The 23229-nt window shown below is 37.9% G+C and overlaps 1 protein-coding gene across 15 annotated transcripts in view; it reads left to right on the top strand.

Annotated features, from left to right (window-relative positions):
• Nucleotides 1–23229, top strand: part of CPLANE1 (ciliogenesis and planar polarity effector complex subunit 1) — a 71574-nt gene that overhangs the window by 15036 nt on the left and 33309 nt on the right. For 14 of the 15 annotated variants that reach the window (XR_015700847.1, XR_015700848.1, XM_087741058.1 and 11 more), the window contains 17 exons: nt 1024–1104; nt 2265–2429; nt 3189–3362; nt 6399–6627; nt 6865–6998; nt 9283–9500; nt 9810–9974; nt 11137–11275; nt 11547–11656; nt 12900–13061; nt 13223–13331; nt 13694–14000; nt 14495–15428; nt 18966–19129; nt 20114–20250; nt 20861–20943; nt 22159–22241. Coding sequence is in view for 13 of the 15 variants with exons in the window: in XM_087741058.1 (XP_087597184.1) it covers nt 1024–1104; nt 2265–2429; nt 3189–3362; nt 6399–6627; nt 6865–6998; nt 9283–9500; nt 9810–9974; nt 11137–11275; nt 11547–11656; nt 12900–13061; nt 13223–13331; nt 13694–14000; nt 14495–15428; nt 18966–19129; nt 20114–20250; nt 20861–20943; nt 22159–22241 (3394 nt within the window). In the remaining 2 variants the exon portion in view is untranslated. The remainder of the gene's footprint in view (nt 1–1023; nt 1105–2264; nt 2430–3188; nt 3363–6398; nt 6628–6864; nt 6999–9282; nt 9501–9809; nt 9975–11136; nt 11276–11546; nt 11657–12899; nt 13062–13222; nt 13332–13693; nt 14001–14494; nt 15429–18965; nt 19130–20113; nt 20251–20860; nt 20944–22158; nt 22242–23229) is intronic. The other variant, XM_087741064.1, reaches the window with a different exon arrangement.

Genomic DNA, 23229 nt, shown 5'->3' on the forward strand with positions numbered 1-23229 from the left:
ATAAGCCCAGCTTCCCATTTGTGTCTCCCTCCACAATTCTGTTTCGTGTCCATATTCTTTCTCTCTCTCACTTAAATGATACTTCTAGTTTCTCTTCCTACGTGACTCCATACAATGCATTAGCTCCTTCATGTCTCTTTCACCCATCCTAACAATACATGCAACTTCCCGCCCTTCCTTTCCACCCATTCCGTATGTTCTTTTTTTACGTTCTGTTGGCCAAATACATACAGCATGGTTTATGGATGAGCTAGAGTAACATACATGCTGATGGGCCAGCCAGTACCTGAACTGGCTAGCTGCTGATAAGCAGGATAGAGTGGCAAATTTGTCCTTGTCTTTTCTTCTATGGTAGCACTATTTTTTTTTTTTCCTCCTTCTCATTTGTCCAGGAGCTGTGCTCTTTTACAGTCACCTTTCTGTCAAAGTATTAGGGAATGGATTAAAAATTGGAATGGGAATAGAGGTGGAGACGTGACATCTAGAAAGATGAAATGTGTAACAGTCCATAGACCTGTTGTTTGAAAGTGCATTTACACTGAAAAAAAGTATATGTTCAACTTGCTAAATAATTTTACAGCTACTTTTTACAATGAAAAAACATCTTCCACATTATAGAAAATAGGAAAATAGATAAGAGAAAATGCTTTTCCCCATTAATAAACTATTGTGGGTTTTGAAGACTGAAGTTTCTAACTATAGTTAACATTTATAACTTTGTGTAATCTAAAAAAATAACCTAATTACTGAAAACCTTGTAGGATTGATTATAACCTGAATTGTTTTTTTTCATTTAATAGTGATTTAGCAATTAAAAAAAAAGATGGGAAGGGGTATTCAAAATCATCTTCTCTCAGATGCTCAAAACTTAGAGTTAGCTCTGAGAATAGAAATTTGCTGGAGACCCACATATTTGACTCTGCTTTTCATAAATCTGTAATACTTAAGTCAGTGCATGTGTGTTTGCACATGTAAAGCTAACTATGTACAGCTTTTAATTTGTTATATATGTGACTTTTATAGGTGAGGAGAAGTTCCTTTTAGGCTCATACAGGGAATCTGTGGACATTTGGAAAAGATCTCTTTGCGAAGTCAAGGCAAAAGGTAAGGGATAAAATCATTTTTGGGGGTGGAGGGGGTAAGTTGTATAATCACTTTATGTAGTTATTTGTGACTTTGTTTGCCCTTCAGAAAAAGGGGGCAAGACACATAAAGGATGCATATTTGAAATTAAGCTGGGATTTGAATAGAGACCAGTCAAAACTTAAGTCTGATTACTCCCTGAGAAAATTCCATACATTTGTATTTTAATATCAGAGTTTTCTTGTGTAGTACTTCTTATGAAGTACTCGGTACAGAAAAGCTCGAGGTATATTTCTGAGCAAAAAAGAGACAATGAAAAACACTGATGAACAAAAGAGATCTCCTGTCTTTGTGTCTTAACAATTATACACTTGTCCTGGTTTTGGCTGGGATAGAGTTAATTTTCTTCTTAGTAGCTGGTATAGTGCTGTGTTTTGGATTTAGGATGAGAATTATGTTGATAACACACTGATGTTTCAGTTGTTGCTGAGCAGTGCTTATACTAAGTCAAGGACTTTTCAGCTTGTCATACTGCCCTGCCAGCGAGGAGGCTGAAGGTGCACAGGAAGCTGAGGGGGACACAGCCAGGACAGCTGACCCAAACTGACCAAAGGGATGTTCTGTACCGTATGATGTCACACTGAGCAAAAAAACTGGGGGGGTTCTCTGGGGTGGGGCAGGACTGCTGCTCAGGAACTGGCTGGGCATCAGTCAGTGGGTCGTGAGCAATTGCATTGTGCATAACTTGTTTTGTGTATTTTTATCATTATTATTTTCCCTTCTTTTTCTGTCCTATTAAATTGTCTTTATCTCAACCCATGAGTTTTACCTTTTTCCAATTCCCTCCCGCATCCCACTGGTGGGGGCAGTGGGCGAATGGCTGTGTGGTGTTTAGCTGCCTGCTGGGTTAAACCATGACAACACTATTGTTTTGAAAGCTGCCAGATCTCTAGAAATAAACCTGTTGTGGATGAGCATTAACTCACTGGTAACTTGGAGGTTGTAGGAGGATCGTATCTCCTAAAGTAGCTGCTACTGACTTCTACTTCTCAGAATATATGTTTACATAGATATGTTTCTGGAGAGGGAGGAACTAGTACTTTGAAACCTGCTGTGTCTGTTTTTGTGTTTATTGTTTCTTTTCCAAATGGACTTCTGCCCTTGTTTCTCGTTTAATGCAGGAGGAAAAAGAACATGTTTTCTTCAGAGTAGATATTATCTTGCAATATTATTTTGCCACCTGTATCATTATAACTTGTGTGAGGCTCAGGGACTTTGTGATCATCTGGTAGCAGAGATTCTAAGACGATCACAGCTCTCAGGGAGTCAGATGGAAAAATTTTCTGGTATGTTTATATTGCATGAAAGTGTGATAAGGTATGTTGATACTGTTTGAATAACGTAGTGTCTGATTTCTGTGCCATCACATTCACGCTTGACAGCATGCTTTTCTCTTTACACTGGACTGAATTCTATTTTCAATGACTTTAAAGATCTTTTTCTGATCTTCAGTTGTTCTTTCAGCTGCACTTCTTGGAGTAAGTGCTTAGACAAGTTTCATTGTATAATTAATAGTGAAAGCATGGCCTGTTAAATGTTCTTAGATTCAAATCTGCTCAATGAAAGACATTGGATAAGAAAAAAAAGGGGGAAATGATGTGATTTCATTTTATATTAATTTAACATTTTTTTATGATACAACATGATAAAATAGTGGATTTAGATTGGTCACCGGTCCTAAATTGACAGTGGGAGTTTTTTGCAGATGCTTGTAACTTTTTTTTCTATTAAGTGAGAGTATGAAATCTAAATTTCCAAATTTAAAGGGTTTTTTTGATCTAAATTTAGATACTAGAGATCCATCTCCAGTCATTAAAAACCTAGTATAAAAATCTTTTAATATTAAATATAATCTGTAATTAGTGTAAAAGATTAAGCTCTGCAAGTCCGGAAAGCTTGTCAAGAAATTAATACCACAGTTCGCTTGTTTTAAAAAAAATGTTTTATAAGCTTAAAATAATGTTTTATAAGATTAAACAATTTTAGTAATCAAATTTAAAATAATTTTCCTCATAGTTTTTTTAATTTGGTACCTGTTTTTTTAGATACCAGGTATTTTCAGCATGAACTATGGATGGTAACAGATGTTCATACTGAAACTGCTATGGCTGTGATTCGATCCATGGCACGATTCATGGCCGCTTATTTCACAAATCAGCTGCTCTATATCTTCCCCCCACACAATGTTGACATCCTGCACCCGCTACACATCAAACAAGGTATTTTCTCTAAAAGCAGTTTAATTTGCTGTGCTTAATTCTTATTGTTTTTTTACATGTATATTAATGCTGTCTGTTATGCTTTAACTTGGTGATTTATGGTTTCAGCACCATTAACTGTAGAGATAAAATAACTTAGTTTTTCCAGATATTTTTCTTGAGGGGCTGTGTGTGTCTGTGTGTGGGGATTAATGTTTTGCATCTCTTGATTGTTGAAAATATTTTTCATATTTGAAGTTAATAGTTTGATGTGTGCAATTGAATTATGTCATCCATAGCATAGAATCACAGAATCATTTATGTTGGAAAGGACCTTTAAGATTGTCAAGTCCAGCCATTTACCTAGCACTGCCAAGTCCACCACTAAACCATGTCCCTAAGCACCACGTCTACACCTCTTTTAAATACCTCCAGGGATGGAGACTCAACCACTTCCCTGGGCAGCCTGGTCCAGCGCCTGACAACCCTTTCAGTGAAGGAATTTTTCCTAATATCCAATCTAAACCTCCTCTGGTGCAACTTGAGGCTGTTTCCTTTTGCCCTATCCCTTGTTACTTGGGAGAAGAGACCAACCCCCACCTCGCTACAACCTCCTGTCAGGTAGTTGTAGAGAGCAATAAGGTCTCCCCTCAGCTTCCTCTTCTCCAGGCTAAACAACCCCAGTTCCCTCAGCCACTCCTCATAAGACTTGTGCTCTAGACCCTTCACCAACTTCATTGCCCTCCTCTGGACACACTCCAGCACCTCGATGTCCTTCTTGTAGTGAGGGGCCCAAAACTGAACACAGTACGCGAGGTGCGGCCTCACCAGTGCCGAATACAGGGGGACGATCACTTCCCTGACTACTGCTGGCCTCGCTATTTCTCGTACAAATTTGGTAATCTTTAGTCAACTGGGACTCCCTGGTTGGCCAGGACTGCTGGTAGCTGATGGAAAGTGGCTTGGTGAGCACCTCCACCAGCTCCCTCTGTATCCTTGGGTGGATCCCATCTGGCGCCTTAGACTTGTGTGTGTCTACGTTGTGTAGCAGGTCACTAAACATTTCCCCTTGGATTATGGGGGCTTCACTTCGCTCCCCTTCCCTGTCTTCCAGCTCAGGGGGCTGGGTACCCAGAGAACAACTGGTCTGACTATTAAAGACTGAGACAAAGAAGGCATTAAGTACCTCAGCCTTTTCCTCAGCCTTTGTCACTATGTTTCCTCCCGCATCCAATAAAGGATGGAGATTCTCCTTAGCCCTCCTTTTGTTGCTAATGTTTTTGTAGAAACACTTTTTATTGTGTTTTTATGGCAGTGGCCAGATTAATTCTAGTTGGGCTTTGGCTCTTCTAATTTTCTCCCTGCATAACCTCACAACATCCTTGTAGTCCTCCTGAGTTGCCTGCCCCTTCTTCCAAAGGTCATAAACAATCCTTTTTTTCCTGAGCTCCAGCCGAAGCTCTCTGTTCAGCCAGGCTGGTGGTCTTCTCCCCCACTGTCTTGTCTTTTGGCATATGGGGATGGCCTGCTCCTGCACCTGTAAGATTTGCTTCTTGAAGAATGTCCAGCCTTCCTGGACTACTTTGCCCTTCAGAACTGCCTCCCAATGTATTGATTCTTTTTTTCTTCAAGTTGTTGGTTTTTTTGTTTGTTTTTTTTTCCCCATGCTTTGAGGTTAGTGATCTAAATCTGATATTCAGGTAAAAGAATGCTGTATTTTTTTTTTTCACCTAAACTAAGCTACGTTAGAATTTTATGGTTCTTGCACTACTTTTGCCTAAAGATGTGGCTCTGACTGACTTTGATGCTCCCAAAAGTTAGAGAAAAGCAGTGCTTAACAAAGAGTTGAACTGGATTTGTGATGTGGTGTGGCCCAAACTGAAAAGCCAGAGGAAAGCATTTTTTGGTTATTTGACAGTTAAGCTCTTGGAAGCCAAAATGCTTCAGACACTGTATCATCAGAGCAAGTGGGAATGTCAGGTTAGTTTGTTGTTGAACCCAAGTAGTACTTGTTAGTTTAAGCCCTGCTTTTTAGCATTTTTCTGAGAATTAGCATTTATTACCGTGGGCGGTTTGTCTATTTTCTGCAAGAGATTCTGTTTAATGATTTCCCATGTTAGGAAATCTTTGGTTTGAGAGTTAATTTTTCAAAGTGATTTAATGTCTACAGGAATGAAGAGTTATTTGGAAGTATTCTAAGTATTGTAATTGTAAGATAATGTCAGATATTTCTCTACAGTATTAACTTATTTTGATTTATTAGATTTTCTGCAGTGTATTTGAATATATGGACTATTGACTATAAAACCTACAAAATAGACCTTAATTTTAATACTTGCATTAGTCAGATCCATGTACATGGTGAGACAGTCTTGGAAAAACTGTGTTGCACAAGCTGGATTAGTTTGAATATTTCCTTAGATAATGTCATTGCCTCAACAGTAAACAGAAACTGTGAGAGAAGCAAATAACTCCTTAGAGGTAAGGCCAATCAGCACCTCTCAAGGAAAACCAGGAAGTAAAACCTTGCAAAACAAATCTAAACCTCAAGAAACAAGGAGATACTAAATTTGTCTTCAGTTTGTCTCAATACACTCTCTTAAAATAATGTGCTATTCTTTCTTGAAAATGCATTGTAGCTTTCAGTCTTCTACAATAAGCAGCACAGTGAGTACAAACAACATGGGTACACTAGGAAAACTCTCAGAATTTCCATTTATCTCAGGTATACCCTCTGGAATATCCTAAGCATATGTAGCATACTTGCAAATGTTCCATCAGTGTGATTAAATCTTTCAAGTAAGAATAACCCACAAGTTTTGCACATGCTTGCATATCCCACATTATTAAGCAGAAAAATAGCCTACTTTGACCTCACTATTATATCATAGCATGATCTGCATCTGCCTGCTGCAGATAAGCCCCGTAGTGTGCCTCTAATAAAGAGTAATGGTATACTGAAATGAATCCAAAAGCAATATGAACATGAATTCTAGATTATTCACCTGATAGCATGCAGATTTATTTAAACTTTAAAATGTGTTTTTTGTGTCACAGACTTATCTCCTCGTATTATTCCGCTACAACACTGTTTGGTTACCAGAGCTGTCAGGGACCAGAACCTTTCATCTGTGTGGACAGCTGAATATGCTCTTGATTTGTTCTTTATTGGCGGACTCATTCCAGAGGCTGTGTGGTTAACACACAGACTTGGGAACTGGAAACTGTCTGTTTCAATTGGTGTGGCCTACCAGCTGTATTGTCAGAACTCTGATGAATTCTCAAGGTAAATTTGAGCTTGGAATTAGTATATTATATTTTGTTAATGTTATTTTCATTAAGTTTATTGTAACAAGGCAGATCCTTTGCTGCAGAAATTCATATTCCCAGACTGCTAGTAAGTGTAGGACCTAACATGTTAAGATGAGTTATTTTGTCTTAGATATTCCTTTAACAGAGCTTCATTAGATTATCTGTGGGCTTTACTTTGTTATTAATGAATAGTTTCTTGTTATACTTGCAGACTGAAAAACAGAGAGTGTCACCTGCCATTAAGCTTATCACCAATGCAGACTTTTCAGGAAAAGTTGCAATCTTTATTAGGACAGCCAGTTACTTCTGAAACATCAGGATGTATTAAATACAAGCAGTTTACAGGTACATAGAAGTGTAAATAATTGTGTTTATTTTTCATGTTATTTCACTGCATATTCTGTGTTATACGCTGTCTTAAAAAGAAACAATTACCTCATCTTCTCCAATGTGTGCATTACTGTTATAAAGTGTTCAAATCCTTTAATTTTATAGGGGTTGAGTTTTGGCTTTTATCGTTCTAAAAATGGGCCATATTATCAATCTTGTCTTCTTCATGTGTAACAGCCAAAACCTTATTTGACTATATTCGATATTAGTTTCAGTTTGGAAGAAAACTGAAGCTTCATTAACAACAACAACAACAAAAAAAAAAAGGGCCCTGAAACAAATGTGAATTTATTAACAGTATGGAAAATATCATACTTAAAATTAGTTATATGATGGTGTTTAATTTTTGCCTTTCTTTTCTGTTAAGGGGGGAAGGGGTGGTATCTCATAGCCTGACAGCTCCATGCCCCCAGGTCCAACAGCTGGCAAGGCTGAGAATGTATTCCCACTAGGCACATACACAACACCTGTATACAGCTGGCCACACAGATCAACACCTACAGCCGTGCTCAGCACTTGCACAACAGCACCAACAATCCCATCCCATTTCCCACTTACTGGTCAGAATGAAGGTCTGCCTACACATACCTGTATGTACAGTGCGGATTCCTGCAGTAGGTGGGCTTAGACCCAGTGGCTGAGTCTTCCAAGTTGCTGGTGTCTGCATATATGAGCCCCCAAAGAGATTGGGGCCCCAATCAAAGAGATATGAGCCCCCAAAGACTTGATACTTGCTAGCACTCACGCATTCACTTACATAGCCTCGCTTGCTCCAGTTGCTGGCACTGTGGTTACATGGGCACGCTCACCCATGGTCCCTCTCCAGTTGCTGGCCCTTGCTTTGACTTAACTCCAGTCTCTGCAGTTGCTGGCATCCCAGACACACAGACCCGTGGTCCCATTCCAGTTGCTGGCACTGAAAATCCTATACACAGACTAGAGAGTCTCTCACCTGGGAAAAGACTTGTGCTGACAGGGCCCAACGGAGATGAGGCTGCCACAACTCCGTGCCATACCTTTGGTTTCTTTCCTAAAGATCCTCTAATGAGCATTGTGCAATCCCCAAAAGCTCTTCCCCTGCATCCTGTAGTATGTCCTATCCTTCTTGACAGTAACCCCTCCTCACCTAAAAGGTACTGAAGAGAGCCACTCCCATTGGCTCATCTTCATAGGTTTGATACTGGGACACTGAGACTGATGGCTCTCCTGGGAGGCGCCTGGACAGGGTGTCCATTTCTCTGAGTACATAATTCGCTGTTGTGCATCTCTGGGCTTGTGGAGCTGAGCCTTTCATCGGTTGATTTTTCTCCTGTGAGTAGATGGGTCTAGGTACTATGCAGGTTCCCCCACCCTCTATTGTCTTTGTGCTCCTTTGTGTGTGTGCGTGTATATGAGCTTTTCATCACGTAACCTAACTTAATACTTTACTGCTGAAATTCCCCCAGTTAGCTAGATCAACCTGTCCTTGTTTACATTTTATAGAAAGTTTGCTGGCACGATCTCTATTCCTTATTCTCTTTTTATGTGTCTGGAAACCACATTTCAAGTTCCTGTCAGCAGGTGGATGTTAATTAACCTTTAAGCTGTATCCCAAACACTGTGTAGATTCTTCTTTAGTACTCATTTCCAGGGATTTTATTTCAAACAGACACACACACGTATATGAGCTGTGTATAGCAATCTGTAAGTATGATAGGTAGTGGAAAGATTTAGCAGCATGTATTTCAAGATGAGGAGGAGTAGAAAGGGAAGCAGAGCAGTATAATACTGTGCGAATTTCAGGAACCAATTAATAATGTATGTTAAAGGTCCTGCTACTTCTAGGAGATCAGGAAAAAATGTAATAATATGTGAAAGATATCAAACAAATGCATTTCCTTTTCCTTGGTCATCATGCTCACTGATGAAAGAGTTGTTATAGTCATTATTAATAGCGTACCTAGCTTATGCCTGCTTGGTGAGAATGATTTGCAAGAATTTTATGCCAAGCAAATGCATGGCTGAAAACTTCAGTTCTCTATCTAGAAAGGCAGTTGCTTCCCCCTTAATGTGGCAAAAACGAAAATTAATAATTGAATGCTATTTTCAAATGTGAGAGATCTTACCTTAAAGCAAGTAGATGCAGTGTATGCATTGTAATAGATGAGTGCAAATTCTGAGAACATAGCCTCGTAATTTCAGAATGAAGGCCATAACTGAGTCAATTAATTTATTGGTTTCTGTGCTTAATATTTTATAGATCCCGTTGAAGAAGAAGATGCAAATGTTCTTTATAGTTCAATACAGGAACTACTGAAAGCAGCTGTTATGGCAGATGCTGATATCCTCTCAGAGACATTTCAGCTTTTGATGGATTCTGCCAAGGATCTTAGCAGAAAATTGTATGGTTTAGTTCCAGATGGGCTTTATCTTCCAGCACCACCATTATACTGTCCTCAGCCAGCTTCTCTCAGTGAAGTAAGCACGAATGATAGAAGTTTCTCGGGTCTTTTGTTGAATGTATTTATGAAATAATCATGATCTTTATTCTGGTTCCTTTCAGCTCATTTTTCTGTCTGTTTTTTCCATGTCCATTCATTTACTTAAGTAGCACCATAGTGATAAGAAAGTACGTGTGCCTCTGTGTTTTTTCCATAAAGCATCTGTGCTCTAAAGAAGAAGGGAGATGTTCTTAGTGGCAGAAACAATGTTTAGGTCAGATTCCTTATTGTATGTGTCCTTTCTAATTTTGACGTTTGTTTTTGTCTTTGAATTTGCATTTTTCAGGAAGACTGTAATGACATTCTTTTAAAAATTGAGAGAGAAAGTCGTCAGAAAGTGTCAGGAGTCCTTCAGCGAATTATCTTGCTCCTCCGGGCTGCTCGTTGTTCCTGCCCTGCAGCACAGTGGTATATTGCACAACTGAAGTGGGCAAGAAAAGTTATGCAAAAAGTAAGCATTCAACTCGTTTTCTTGTAACTCGGTTATCAGTAGTAAATATTACTGACAAGCTTGCAATTGCATTGCAGAAGCTTTCAGTCTTATCTGGCCTTTGATGATGTCATGTTTTTTTACATGTTGTCTGCTAGTTTTTACACTCCATGTTCAGTTCTTTTAGGAAACCAAAACTTAAAGATACAGACCATCTGCTTCATAGAAGTCTCTCCTTCTATGCGTCTTTCTGTATCTACTTGTTAAAGTACAAACTTACTTCTGTCTCCATTTGAAAGAAACAAGCTGATTTTAATTGGGATTTATAGCTGCTAACTGGAAGTGTCTTCCAGATCATTTATGGTTGAATATGTAACAGAGAACGTGATGCTTGCTTCAGGTAAAGTGGTCATCTTAGTGCACAGAGCAGGGGGCTTATAAGATCTCATTCTACTCATGTGCATTTTGTTCGCATAGAACAAACTCAGAATATATTGATAAAAATTTTTTGTGTAACCTCAGGCTTTTCATAAGTCATTGTTACACAGCTGCCGACAGAAGGTTGACTTGCTACAGAAGGATGTGTGTGTGACTGTCTGCCTTCCCTCAACCCCTCTGCACCAGCATTCATGCAATGATCTAGATCTGGAACTGGTCCGACTGACAAATAAATATTTCCTTCTTTTTGCTCATTGCATGGTCACACTTAATGCTTAATGCTGGCACAGGGAGGTGATCAGAAGTAGCAACTGAAACAGGAGAGAAAACTAGTCTGCTTTGTTTGGCAGCAGCCCGGACTGTGCTGGATTAAACTGGTTTCTTAATTGTGATCTTAGTTCTTGTTATAGTTTGTTGCTCTTGCATTTCATGGTAATCATGAGTATCACGAGTACCATGCAAACAAAAGCATTTTTTGTGCCATAGCTTATACTAAACATATTGCTTTAAATGAATTTTCAGAATACTGATTTGAAGAAAATGGGAAGCAAGCTTAAGGGAATTTTACTTATCTTGGCAGTATTCTGCTAATAACTGAGAGGCTGTACACTTAATAGTGATACATACAAAGCTGTAACTGATTTTTATTTCCATTTTGACATGCAAATAAAATTTGTTGATACATGTATAAATTGGCAAATTATATTTAAATAATTGATCATTTATTTATTTTTACTATCTATAGATTCGAATGAAAGGATCTCTTCCTTCACTGAGTCCAATCCCAGAGACTTTGCTTCGTTACTCCAATTTCCGCACTGTTTTCTATAGATCTACATCTTCTGGAGACCATCAGTTTGATGATATTACATGTAAAATTTTAGGTCTGTATGCAATAAAATACACTAATTTAGGGCTGGAAAAAAGAACACAAGTGAGAATCCACAGGTGCAAAGAAACTCTACACTACAGGTCTAACTAACTCTAAACACTGCACAGGTCTAGCTGCAAAGCACTGTTGAAAACAAGTTTTTGAGTAATTTTTTTCTTTATTGCTAAGATGATGTTAATTCCTTTCTTCTATCTAAAAGTCTCAAACTGTTTTATTTCATTTATTCAAATAGAATCTCACCATATTGCATGTTTGTGTTATAGGTTGGTTCAGAGAGCTATGTGCATTGTGTTGGATGTTTCACGTTCGTGAAAGATTATCTGACAGCTGTAGGCAGTACCAAACTGCAAGGGAAAATATTAACAATCAGAAGGTAATTATATTCCTACTACAGTAAACATACATTTTAATTGCATAAAGCTGTAAGAAGAATTGTAAAGATCTCTATATTTCTGTGAGAACTCTCACTTGTTTAGTAGGACAAAATTAGCATAGTGCTATAATGTGCAGTAAGTATTCGATGCTGCAGAATAGTGCTGTCCATGTGAACTACATCTTTCTAATAGTATTTCTGTTGGGCTTTTGCTTGGTATTTAGCTCAGATAATTGCTCTTCTGGCAGTGTCTCTTCAATAGTTTCTAGACTTGTTGTCTAGATAAAGTATTTACTACTTTTTTTTTATTAGGTTAAGTTATTTTGGGTGTTTCCTGACCAATGTATATTTGGTGCATTAAATATACATTGGTTTTCAAAAAGAATAATGAAAAGTATGAACATTCAATCACTTTTTCTCTACTTATACCCTCATCAATATGTCAGAGGTCAAGGAAGAAAAAGAAGGAAACTACTGGCATTATATTATGCCAGTATATAATATATATTATTATTATACATACTATATAATATATATAGTATATAATGCCACATGTATTCTGTAACAGTACAGATGTTGATTTTTGTCCTATCTAGTCTAGCAACTCAGCTGTCCTTATCAAAGGTTGTGCCCTTTTTAAAACAAATCCAAATTTCTCTTCACCAGAAAAATCAAGCTTCAAATGCTCAGGATGGTTCTGTTACAAATAGTAGAATATTCTGATTTTTCTGTGCTTTGTGTGAGTGACAAATGAGATAGAAACCACTGACTATTTCAAAATAAACTGATCCATCTTAAAAGCCTCTTGGCTGGCTTAAATATCTTGCTCCCAAGAGAGAATTTATGATCACCTTAAGTCACAGTAAAATCAGTTACTTCATCTGGCAATTCAGTATATTTAATCAGTTACAGCTAGTTTAATCAAATCCTGAAGTTTAACTCTAAATGACTGCAAACAGACTCTTCAGCAGTGTGTTAATGGAATTATTTCCTAAGCTGGTTTAAAAAAAGCTCTTTTTTTTTTTCATTTCTTTTTTTTTTTTTTTTTGATATATGTTATGGTCCATTACAACCTTGATCTGTCTCCTAGCATCATATACTTCTCTGTTTGGCTGTTAAGTTAGCTGGTTTTATTTTCTGTTGGCTAAGGAAGAATCATTACAATTTGCAATGTATGAATAATTCAGCTGAAATATATTGTTCATATGAATTAATGTTTCTATAGCAAGGTGGGTTTTTTTAGGATCTGAAGAAGAATGAATACGATGCCTCCACAGTTGAGCATTGTCTGAATGCAGTGGAGTGGGCTTGTCGAATGCTTCCTTTCTGCAGATTCATGAATGTTGAAGAATTAATTCAAGATGTAATTTTAAGTCTGCTTGGAGAATTGCCACCAGTGAAAAAGGTAAAAGACATTAAAGCTAGAACAAAAGCAATAGAGATCATCATGAATGTTTCTTTTCCTTGTAAATGCTGCTGGTTAGACTTTCTGGTGGTGTAAGTTCTCTTGTAAATTATACTTTACTTGTGTGTTAGCTACTTGAAAAGATACTTTATTTTGTGCAGGTGGCAGAGATTTTTGTAAAAGCATTTCCTAATCCTGAAGATATAAGGGTTCCACTAAGAGATAAATATCATGGTCTTCAGCAGCGACTCAGACACAGTATTGTTAAAGGTAGTGTGCATTCTTCTTCAGGAAATATTAAATTAACTTTCTTTTTTACCTTAACTAATTAACTCGTGACAATACCTTCTTTCATACCCCATGTAAAACAATTATTACAGTTTTCAGTTAGACAACTTTGAGAGAGTTTTCTGGCAAATTCTTTGTTTTCTTTCTGATATGTCTGTACCAATAACAGAATATAATGACTTTTAAGTTGATGGTGTTTCTTCACTTTATCACAGTTTCTGTCTGTATTTCTAAATGGCTATAATTTATGATGATTCAAAGTTCATTCATGTCTCAATTCAAGAGAGTAAGTGGAAACCAAGAAGTTTGCATTTAAAATCTCTTGGTTTTCTTTCTTTGGGTAGGTTCTGAAAGTGAAGAAACGATGTCAATTATTATACAAGCTACTGAAAAAGTGAGAATGAAGGCCTTGAGACGTGTAATAAGGAACATAGGCCCCATAGAAACTAATATTTGGGAGCCAGCAGAAGAGGGAGCAGCAGATGATGAGGAGCACTGTTATGACAGATTCTCATTAGGCACTAGTTTAAGCAGAAGCACACTTACTGATCTTGGGAATTCTCAGGTATATAGTGATGCTGACACAGCAGATACACTTTCTGATACTTTGCTTACTGAAGGAACGAGTGCTCGAACACCTTCACTCCAAAGGTATGGAAAAAATGGCAGCAGAAAGCTTTCTATTTAAAAAAAAAAAGAAAAAAAAAGAAAAAAGTTGTCTTTGTTACTGTTCAAGTAATCTTTACACCAAACAGGATAATTGTCACTTTGGGTAATTTACCAAATGAAGAATTGCAAATCCACCAAATCTTATAACTACCAATGTTGTATCAGTTACTATGTGACTTACTAGTTTTTGAAGTGTCAATTATTATCAGCTATGATCAAGTTCATGTATGATACTGCTGAGTTGCTGTCTATGTAAAAACTATGGATTTTGTGTTTCATTAATTTGCCACCTTAACGTTGTATTAATGTAAATCTGGTTTTGTTAGTTTCCTGTTTTTAACAATAGAGGACAAAAAGACACTAACATTGCATTTACTTATTTTTTCATGTAATTCTTCTTAAAATGGTTTTTACATTCTTCTTAATTCTTGTCAAAATGGATTTAAGAGTACTTATGTTTGTTTGTTGTCTTACAGGGATAGGGAACATCAGAGACAAGGAGAAATAGGTAGCAAAAATGCCACATGCAAGATGAAAGTTCTTAACTGGAAAACAGAACATAAAGACAAAGTACATGGAAAAGACATGCATAATCAATGTAATTTGCCTGTAGTTGGTGCATGGGAATTTGAACGTGATGATGAAGAATATGTTATTTTTTTAGAACTCTTTTTGAGTTATGTTCTTGAGAGAGACCTGATAAAGTACAGTGACCTTGGAATTCCATTTCTTACTAGCTTTTCTGGACTTCTTCAAGAGCATGAATTAAACTCTCTCTTTTTTGATGTTCATACAACACTGAAACGTCGACAAGGCAAAACTAAAAGCCAGAGTGTGTTTAGAGCAGGGTCTTTCTATACTGTCACCCTGGCATCTTGCAGTCCTGAAACAGTGTCTGTCTATAATGAAAACCAAAATATTTTGGAAAATCCAACCATTGTACGATCCATTGTACAGACAACAGAACCTTCTGTGCATAACCTAATGAAAGGACTTAATGAAGGATTATTTGGTTTAAAACACAAGTCAATTTACCGAGCTCAGAGTGACAATCAAGGAGTCACCTTTGCACCAGCAAGCCAGACCTTTTCTAACCATACTTTCTCTAGCCTGCAAGCCCAGGCAACTTCTAAATACGTTTACAAAACTGTTGATATAGTTGATATTGTACCAGGAGAAGAACTAGCTATAGAATTGATGGGTAAATTGAGCAATATTGCAAAATTGCTTGAGTGGATGATCAGATGGTCTGATAAAAGACTGCTCTGTGGTTCCAATAAACAAGATTCCTTAGAAGAGATTCTCCCAATGATACATGTGAAAACATCAGCAGCTGCTGTCCTTACTTCTTTATGGCTGTTAGAACAGTTATACAGAGATGGATCTCAAGCAAAGAGCATAAAATTCAAGGTAAGAAAAAGGATGGGATAAATGTCAATGAAATGTGTGAGTTCGTTACGCCAGTAAAGAAAATCACACGCATCTTTTACCTTTTAGTTCTGTTCTCAGTAAAACCTGGGATATTGATTAATAGCCTATCTTTTAAGGGTTCTAGGAAGAGAGAAACATTCCAGGAATACTAGAATTCTGTCCGTAGGAAGACTTTAGTGGAGATTAAAGTTCTCTTTGGAAGTCCTGTTTAAAATCCAACTCATTTATCTAGATACCGCATTATTTGAACAAATTCCTACAAGTTAGGCCATTGTGTCTAGTTTTAGACATCATCTTTGAAAAAACCTAATATTGGAGATAGAATATGGAAAAACAAGACACAGAATAAAGAAATAGTTTATCTGGGGAGACTTGAATTTAGATTTGTCTTTGAGGACAGTGCAGATACAGTCTGAATGAAGTATTTAAACTAGTTAAAGATTGGTCAAAAGGGAATTTTGAATTTCTATCTAGCACTGTTACACAGAGTTGGAGAATGTGTGTTAATAGAAAAAGCGAGCCAACCAGGGGAGGTGCCCCGCTGGACCTGCTGTTCACGAACAGAGAGGGCCTGGTGGGTGATGTGGTGGTTGGAGGCTGTCTTGGGCTCAGTGACCATGAAATGATAGAGTGTTCAATTCTAGGAGAGGTAAGGAAGGGGGTCATCAAGACCGCTACCCTGAACTTTAGAAGGGCAGACTTTGGGCTGTTCGGGAGTCTGGTTAACAGAGTCCCTTGGGAAGCAGTCCTGAAGGGCAAAGGAGTCCAGGAAGGCTGGACGTTATTCAAGGAGGAAATCTTAAAGGTGCAGGAGCAGGCCGTCCCCATGTGCCGCAAGTCGAGCAGGCGGGGGAGAAGACCGGCCTGGCTGGACAGAGAGCTTTGGCTAGAACTCAGGAAAAAAAGGAGAGCCTACCACCTTTGGAAGAAGGGGCAGGCGACTCAGGGGGACTACAAGGATGTGAGGATATGCAGGGAGAAGATCAGAAAGGCGAAGGCACAGCTGGAACTTAAACTGGCCACTGCCGTTAAAGACAACAAAAAAAGATTTTATAAATATGTCAGTGACAAAAGGAGGGCCAGGGAGAATCTCCTTCCCTTGTTGGATACAGAAGGTAACGTTGCCACAAACGATGAGGAGAAGGCAGAGGTACTTAATGCCTTCTTTGCCTCAGTCTTTAATAGTCAAGCTGGTCATCCTCGAGTTTTTCAGGCCCCTGAGCTGGGAGACGGAGATAGGACGCAGAGTGAAGTCCCAGTTGTTGAAGAGGTGGCAGTCACTGACGTGCTCCTCCACCTGGATGCGCGCAAGTCCATGGGGCCAGACGGGATCCACCTGAGGATACTGAGGGAGCTGGCAGAGGAGCTGGCCAAGCCATTCTCCATCATTTATCAGCAGTCCTGGTCAACCGGGGAGGTCCCGGATGACTGGAAACTAGCAAACGTGACGCCCCTCTACAAGAAGGGTCAGAAGGAGGATCCGGGGAACTACAGGCCTGTCAGCCTGACCTCGGTGCCGGGGACAGGTCATGGAGCAGATCATCTTGAGTGCCATTACGCAGCAAGTGCAGCACAACCAGGGGATCAGGTCCAGCCAGCATGGGTTTATGAAAGGCAGGTCCTGCTTCACTAACCTGGTCTCCTTCTATGACAAGGTGACCTGCTTAGTGGATGAGGGGAAGGCTGTGGATGTTGTCTACTTGGACTTTAGCAAGGACACAGTCTCCCACAGCATTCTCGTGGAGAAGCTGGCTGCTCACGGCTTGGATGGGTGCACTCTACGCTGGGTTAAAAACTGGCTGGATGGCCGAGCCCAGAGAGTGGTGGTGAATGGAGTCAAATCCAGTTGGCAGCCAGTCATGAGTGGCGTTCCCCAGGGCTGAGTGTTGGGGCCAGTCCTGTTCAATATCTTCATTGATGATCTGGACGAAGGGATTGAGTGCAGCCTCAGTAAGTTTGCAGATGACACCAAGCTGGGTGGGAGTGTTGATCTGGTGGAGGGCCGGAAGGCCCTACAGAGGGACCTGGACAGGCTGGATCGATGGGCCGGGGCCAACTGTGTGAGGTTCAACAAGGCTCAGTGCCGGGTCCTGCACTTGGGTCACAACAACCCCATGCAATGCTACAGGCTAGGGGAAGAGTGGTTGGAGAGCTGCCTGGCTGAAAAGGACCTGGGGGTGTTGAACACGGGCCAGCAGTGTGCTCAGGTGGCCAAGAAAGCCAATGGCATCCTGGCTTGTGTCAGGAATAGTGTGGCCAGCAGGACAGGGAGGTGCGAGTGCCCCTGTACTCAGCACTGGTGAGGCTGCACCTCGCGTACTGTGTTCAGTTTTGGGCCCCTCACTACAAGAAGGGCATTGAGGTGCTGGAGCATGTCCAGAGGAGGGCAACGAAGCTGGTGAAGGGTCTAGAGCACAAGTCTTATGAGGAGCGGCTGAGGGAGCTGGGGTTGTTTAGCCTGGAGAAGAGGAGGCTGAGAGGAGACCTTATTGCTCTGTACAACTACCTGACAGGAGGTTGTAGTGAGGTGGGGGTCGGTCTCTTCTCCCTAGTAACGAGTGATAGGATGAGAGGAAACGGCCTCAAGCTGCGCCAGGGGAGGTTTACGTTGGATATTAGGAAAAACTTCTTCATTGAAAGGGTAGTCAGGCACTGGACCAGGCTGCCCAGGGAAGTGGTTGAGTCTCCATCCCTGGAGGTATTTAAAGAACGGATAGATACGGTGCTTGAAGACATGGTATGGATGGACTTGGCAGTGCTAGGTTGACGGTTGGACTCGATGATCTTAAGGGTCTTTTCCAACCTTAATGATTCTATGATTCTATGAAAAAAAGAGCTTTGCCAGAAGAACCTGGTGTGTATTGCTTTATTTTATATTTAGGGACAGCTGGATCACTTAACTGCTTTAATTAAGTCTCCATGAAAGCCTTTGAGGGGAGAAGGTTTTGGGGTTTTTTTGAGAAGGCTTTTGTCCCACATGAGAAGATATTTTGTCTTGGTTTTGGTTTGTATTTTCTGTCAAGTGACACCTGTATTTCACTTACAACTTAACTGCAAAATTCTGTGCATGCATCTAACTGCATGATTATCTATGGCTTTTTGCCTCTCATACTGTCTTCAGTGATAATAATTGAGAGTAGTTTAATACCAGTTTTGTATTACAGGTGATGAATGCCAAATCTTACTGTATATCTTTGTATAGAGTATATTTAATTGTCACATTGCATCCGTGACAATTGACACTCAGTTGACACTGACAAATCTCTCTTACATTTCCTTTGGGTAATTCAGAGGACCATTGCTTCACTTAATGCAAAAAGGGGCAAAACTCAGGTTCCACAGGCAACTGTAAATCCAGTATTTCTCAGATCTATTATAGAGAAAAGGATATAAAGTTAAGCGTAAATATACTATGTGATATCCTTGGGGTCATAAGCATACTATATGAAAGCATTGGGTTTTTTTAAAGTATCATGTCTTTTTTTTCTAACTAATGAATTTTATTATTATTATTAGAGTATGGATAATCAATATCTGAAAGAATTTGCACCTCTACCAGAAGCCCAGTCTAGGACAGAGAAAGAAAATAGTATGGATGAAGAGTCTTCCATGGTGGCCAGTCCCCCACTTGATGTTCAGAGTGCACAAGCCTATGATAATCTTTGTGAAACTGATTTTGGGTAATTTTTTTTTTTAACCTAAGAACTCTAGTTGGTCATAATTCCTCAGCTAAGCAGCATGTCAGTATGAAGAGTTCTACTTTTATTATATGTTATATACATGTGAGTACAAAGTCACACTCATGCATATTGTTTACAGCTGCTTGAAGCAGATTAAATATTCTCCATTTGCAGATGTACTTCTAGGTAGAAAATAATGTAGCTGTTGCATATGAAGTGAATTGTACATGGTTGTTTATAAACTGAATGATGTGGAAATGGAATCTAGATTTCTGATATAGTTGATATCATGGTTTTCTCAAAGAATTCAGGTAACTTCCACTCTCTTTAGTGTAATTTTCCTTATGTTGAGATGAGAGTTCTTAACATTAGTTTATTTTGTCCTGGATCTGTAAACTAGCTATGTTCATATGTGTGTGTGTCAGAAGAATAGATGGAAAAGGCAGTAAATATTTTATTTGTTAATATCTTACACAGTTCTGGAGATAGAGATTCCTTAACCTGAAGTCCTTTGTGACATTTCTCTTCATCTGCTGCTGCACTAAAGAAACAAAAGATCTTTGGTATTAATATTCTGAGACATTATTGTGGGTCTTCTGTGACAATATATTTTTTTTTTTTTTTTAATGAAGGAAATTTCTGTGGAGGAGATAAATGTAACCTTAACCAAATGGTTTTGAAGTCATGGTGCAGATTGTCTTCAATTTTTGATAGATCATATGTGTTGGTTACATTTTTCTGGAAACAGCCTGTCTGAAAGACTGTACCATTAATGTCACTAAAAAATCACAGCTATACCAAAAAATAGCATTAATCCTGGTTTAAGTGAAATTCAGAGAGAAAATTTACATCAACATTGATTATATCATGGCAGTGTTACAGTTATGCGCTAGCCTGCAATCTGAGAGGAACAGCGTACTTAAACTAAGTCAGATACTTACATTATTTCTATTCTTAATTACTATTTGTAATTTCAATTACCAGAATGTCTACAAAGTCAAAATATTTTGATAAGAAGGAAATGAATCATGGGAATGATTCTGTACCTTGTATGACTGAAGATCTTAATGAAGTGGGACCGTTTGTTCAGGAGGAGTTAGATGTAACATCAGAAAGTGGAGGTTCGTTTTTGTGGTATATCCTTTTACTATGGTCTGACATATAAAATAGGAGGAGTTTTGACTGAATAGGATTATATCTCCTCCTGTTTATTTATGTAAAAAATGGAAATAAGTTTTCATTGTTCTATTGAGATTATTACTGTGTCCATTTTATATTATAACTACATTTTATATAATTGCTTTCTCAAGACCTGTTGATCAGTTTTCACTTATGTAACTTCTTTTTGCTGTAGAGATAGGACAATGTATATTAACATATTTAATTCTATCATTTACTTTAATTCCTAAAATATTAATGTGACTGTGTAAAATATGATTTGAAAAATTGTAAGAGCTTAGTATGCATAGGTTAATTTTATCATATTCCTACCATGAAAATAACAAGAAAAATAAGTTGTGTGGTGGGTTTGTTTTTTGTTTTTGTTTTTAACTTCTGGTGCATATATCATCACTAGTGATAACACAGATCTTGAATTTGCTGAGAGATACCTCAACTCCTTTCTCCTTGCTAGGGAAAAAGTGGACTAATGTGACCACTTGACAGAAATCACATAACAGTGCTGTATGTCGTTTAGTTTTATGATGTAGAGTAATTGTGTTTATTTTATAGAGTTCTTTGAGGAGCCGTACGAAACTCCGAAGAGCTCAAACAGCTCTGTCAAAGTCAAACCTGTAGAACACCAAAGAGGAAAGGCAAGTTACCATCTTGCATAGAAGCATCAAATTATTATGAATACTCTTTTCAAAATATCCTGAATTCCTCAGTATACTTCAGAAATTGAGGGCTTAAAGCATTTAGGATTGGTGCATTTTCTCCCCTGCTTAAATCAATAATAAAAGTCAAAAGTAATTAACAGCCGTAAAGTGAGATCTGCTGTGAGCACTTTTGAAAACTGATTCATTGTTTGTAAAACTAAATGTGTCTATGCCTATATATATAATTATATATATAGAAGTTACATTAAATCTATATAATGTATAACACTACATAACATGTATAAGTTTATGTATGCACATGCATATACGAAATCATGTAAATTAAAAAAAAAAAAAACACAAGCAAAAAACAACAACAGATGGTCTTCTGGTTAATAGACCAGATTCTTATGTATATTTTGTTATACTAGAAAGCTGTATTAACAATTATTTTTTTCTTTAAAAACATGTGCTGTCTCTGAAGTTGTCACAGGGTGGTTACCCCTTGTTCACATGCTTGCTTGTTTTTAAATTAAATGTATAAAGACGTTTATTTTGCTCCTGTCTGAAAACTCAGTCTGGATCTGTAAACAAGCCTTGTTTTTTCATGCATCATCTTTTTTTCATACATCGTCTTTCTTTCAAAGAAAGTCTCCTTTCTTTGAAATTGGTAAAACCTATTATGCTGAAATGTGAATTGCAGTACCATTGGTTTACTTGCCTGTAGTACTCTAGATTCAATTCTGTTAATGGGATTAGAAACAATAAATGTATTGTGGTCTTCAATTCTATAGTGCGTTTTATTATAGTGAATCTGTGGTACGTGTAGAATCCTTCATTTGTTTCAATTCCTTAGTTTGTAAATAATTTGTGTATAACAGGGTTGTTTCCACATTTTCATCCTTACCTAGGAGGTGTGAGATTAGTAGAGTATATTTCCAGGGTATAATATGGATATGAATTTGTAAATAAAAACTCATAATAATGACTTAAAAAGAAAGATGCTCAGATGAATCTAATATCTCGTATTTCTGATCTGTAGCTGTCCTCTGATAAGTATGTCATTTTGATTATCTTTCAGTCAGATTTTTTCAAGTGGCTGATTAATCAAAAATATGTTTGCCTTAGCCTAATAAAATAACACAAAACTTTATTGAAGCAGAAGGGTGGCATAAAAATTTGCCAGTTCACATGCATCTTTTTGTATTCCAGCACGTCTCCATTTCAGATGTATATAGTCCTCAGGAAGACCAAAAGATGGAAAAAACAAAGGAAGGAAAGGGTGAACAGAATGCGTGAGAGACTTTTTTTTGTTGTTTTATTTTCTGTTTTAATTTTGTTTAAAAAATCTAAAGTAGTTTTGTTAATTATGGTATCCAGTGAAGTCTTGAGGGGCTCTTGCTGTTGTTTACTGCAATAAACTTATAGTTTGAAGCAAAATTTCACTCATCTCCTATTTCACATACACAGGCATTTCACATGTACAAAGTGTGGGGTGAATGAGTGGTTATTTTAGTAATGATCAAATGAAAGAGGCATGGTTTGTGGGAGGGTGTAGTTTGTATTTGGGTAAAGGATAGAGAATAACTGGGAAAGCTCTCAGACACAATTGCTTCCCCATACTTGAAATAGGAGCAGTATCTTCAGGCTAAATGCAGGTGGAGAGCTGTGATTCTAGGAAACTTAACAGTTAATTTGTTACACAACATAGAAGAAAGAGAGGTTGGTGTCTAGGAAGCAGAAGGTGAGATAAAAATGGACATGGGCAATAAGCTTGTTAGCTCCTAAAAGAGGGAGGGAGGTATTTTACACAACTTAAGAAATTTACTTCGTTAAGATCTTTAAAAAATTTTATGTTTTAAAATATCTCTGCATTTATAATATAATGCATATAAAATAATAGAAACAGTCCATAAACCTGATTGTCAAATCATCTGTTTGCATAGATTACTGCTCAGTTTGATTTCTCTGAAGCTTTTCAGGGGAAGAATCTCTATATTTTGTAAACACAGGGTTTGTTATGTTTACCATGAGGAATCTTGGTCTTTTGAGATTTTTTCATTTGTTTTAATGATAGAAAAATATCAACCTATTTTTATTATTTCAATTAGCTTCTTGAATCCACCAAATTTGTTTGTAGTGATGAAGCCTTTTCCTCTGATATATGATGCCTGAAAGTCTTATTTTTTTAGAAAGTCTTATTAATTGTGATGGCATATAAATAAATATTCCTGTGTATATATAATGTTTGTGGAAAAATTTTAAATGGCTTACTTTTAGAAA

The sequence above is a fragment of the Nipponia nippon genome, unplaced genomic scaffold (assembly GCF_047370975.1).
Source record: "Nipponia nippon isolate SJK-2023a ecotype South Korea unplaced genomic scaffold, ASM4737097v1 scaffold_71, whole genome shotgun sequence".
NCBI lineage: Eukaryota > Metazoa > Chordata > Aves > Pelecaniformes > Threskiornithidae > Nipponia > Nipponia nippon.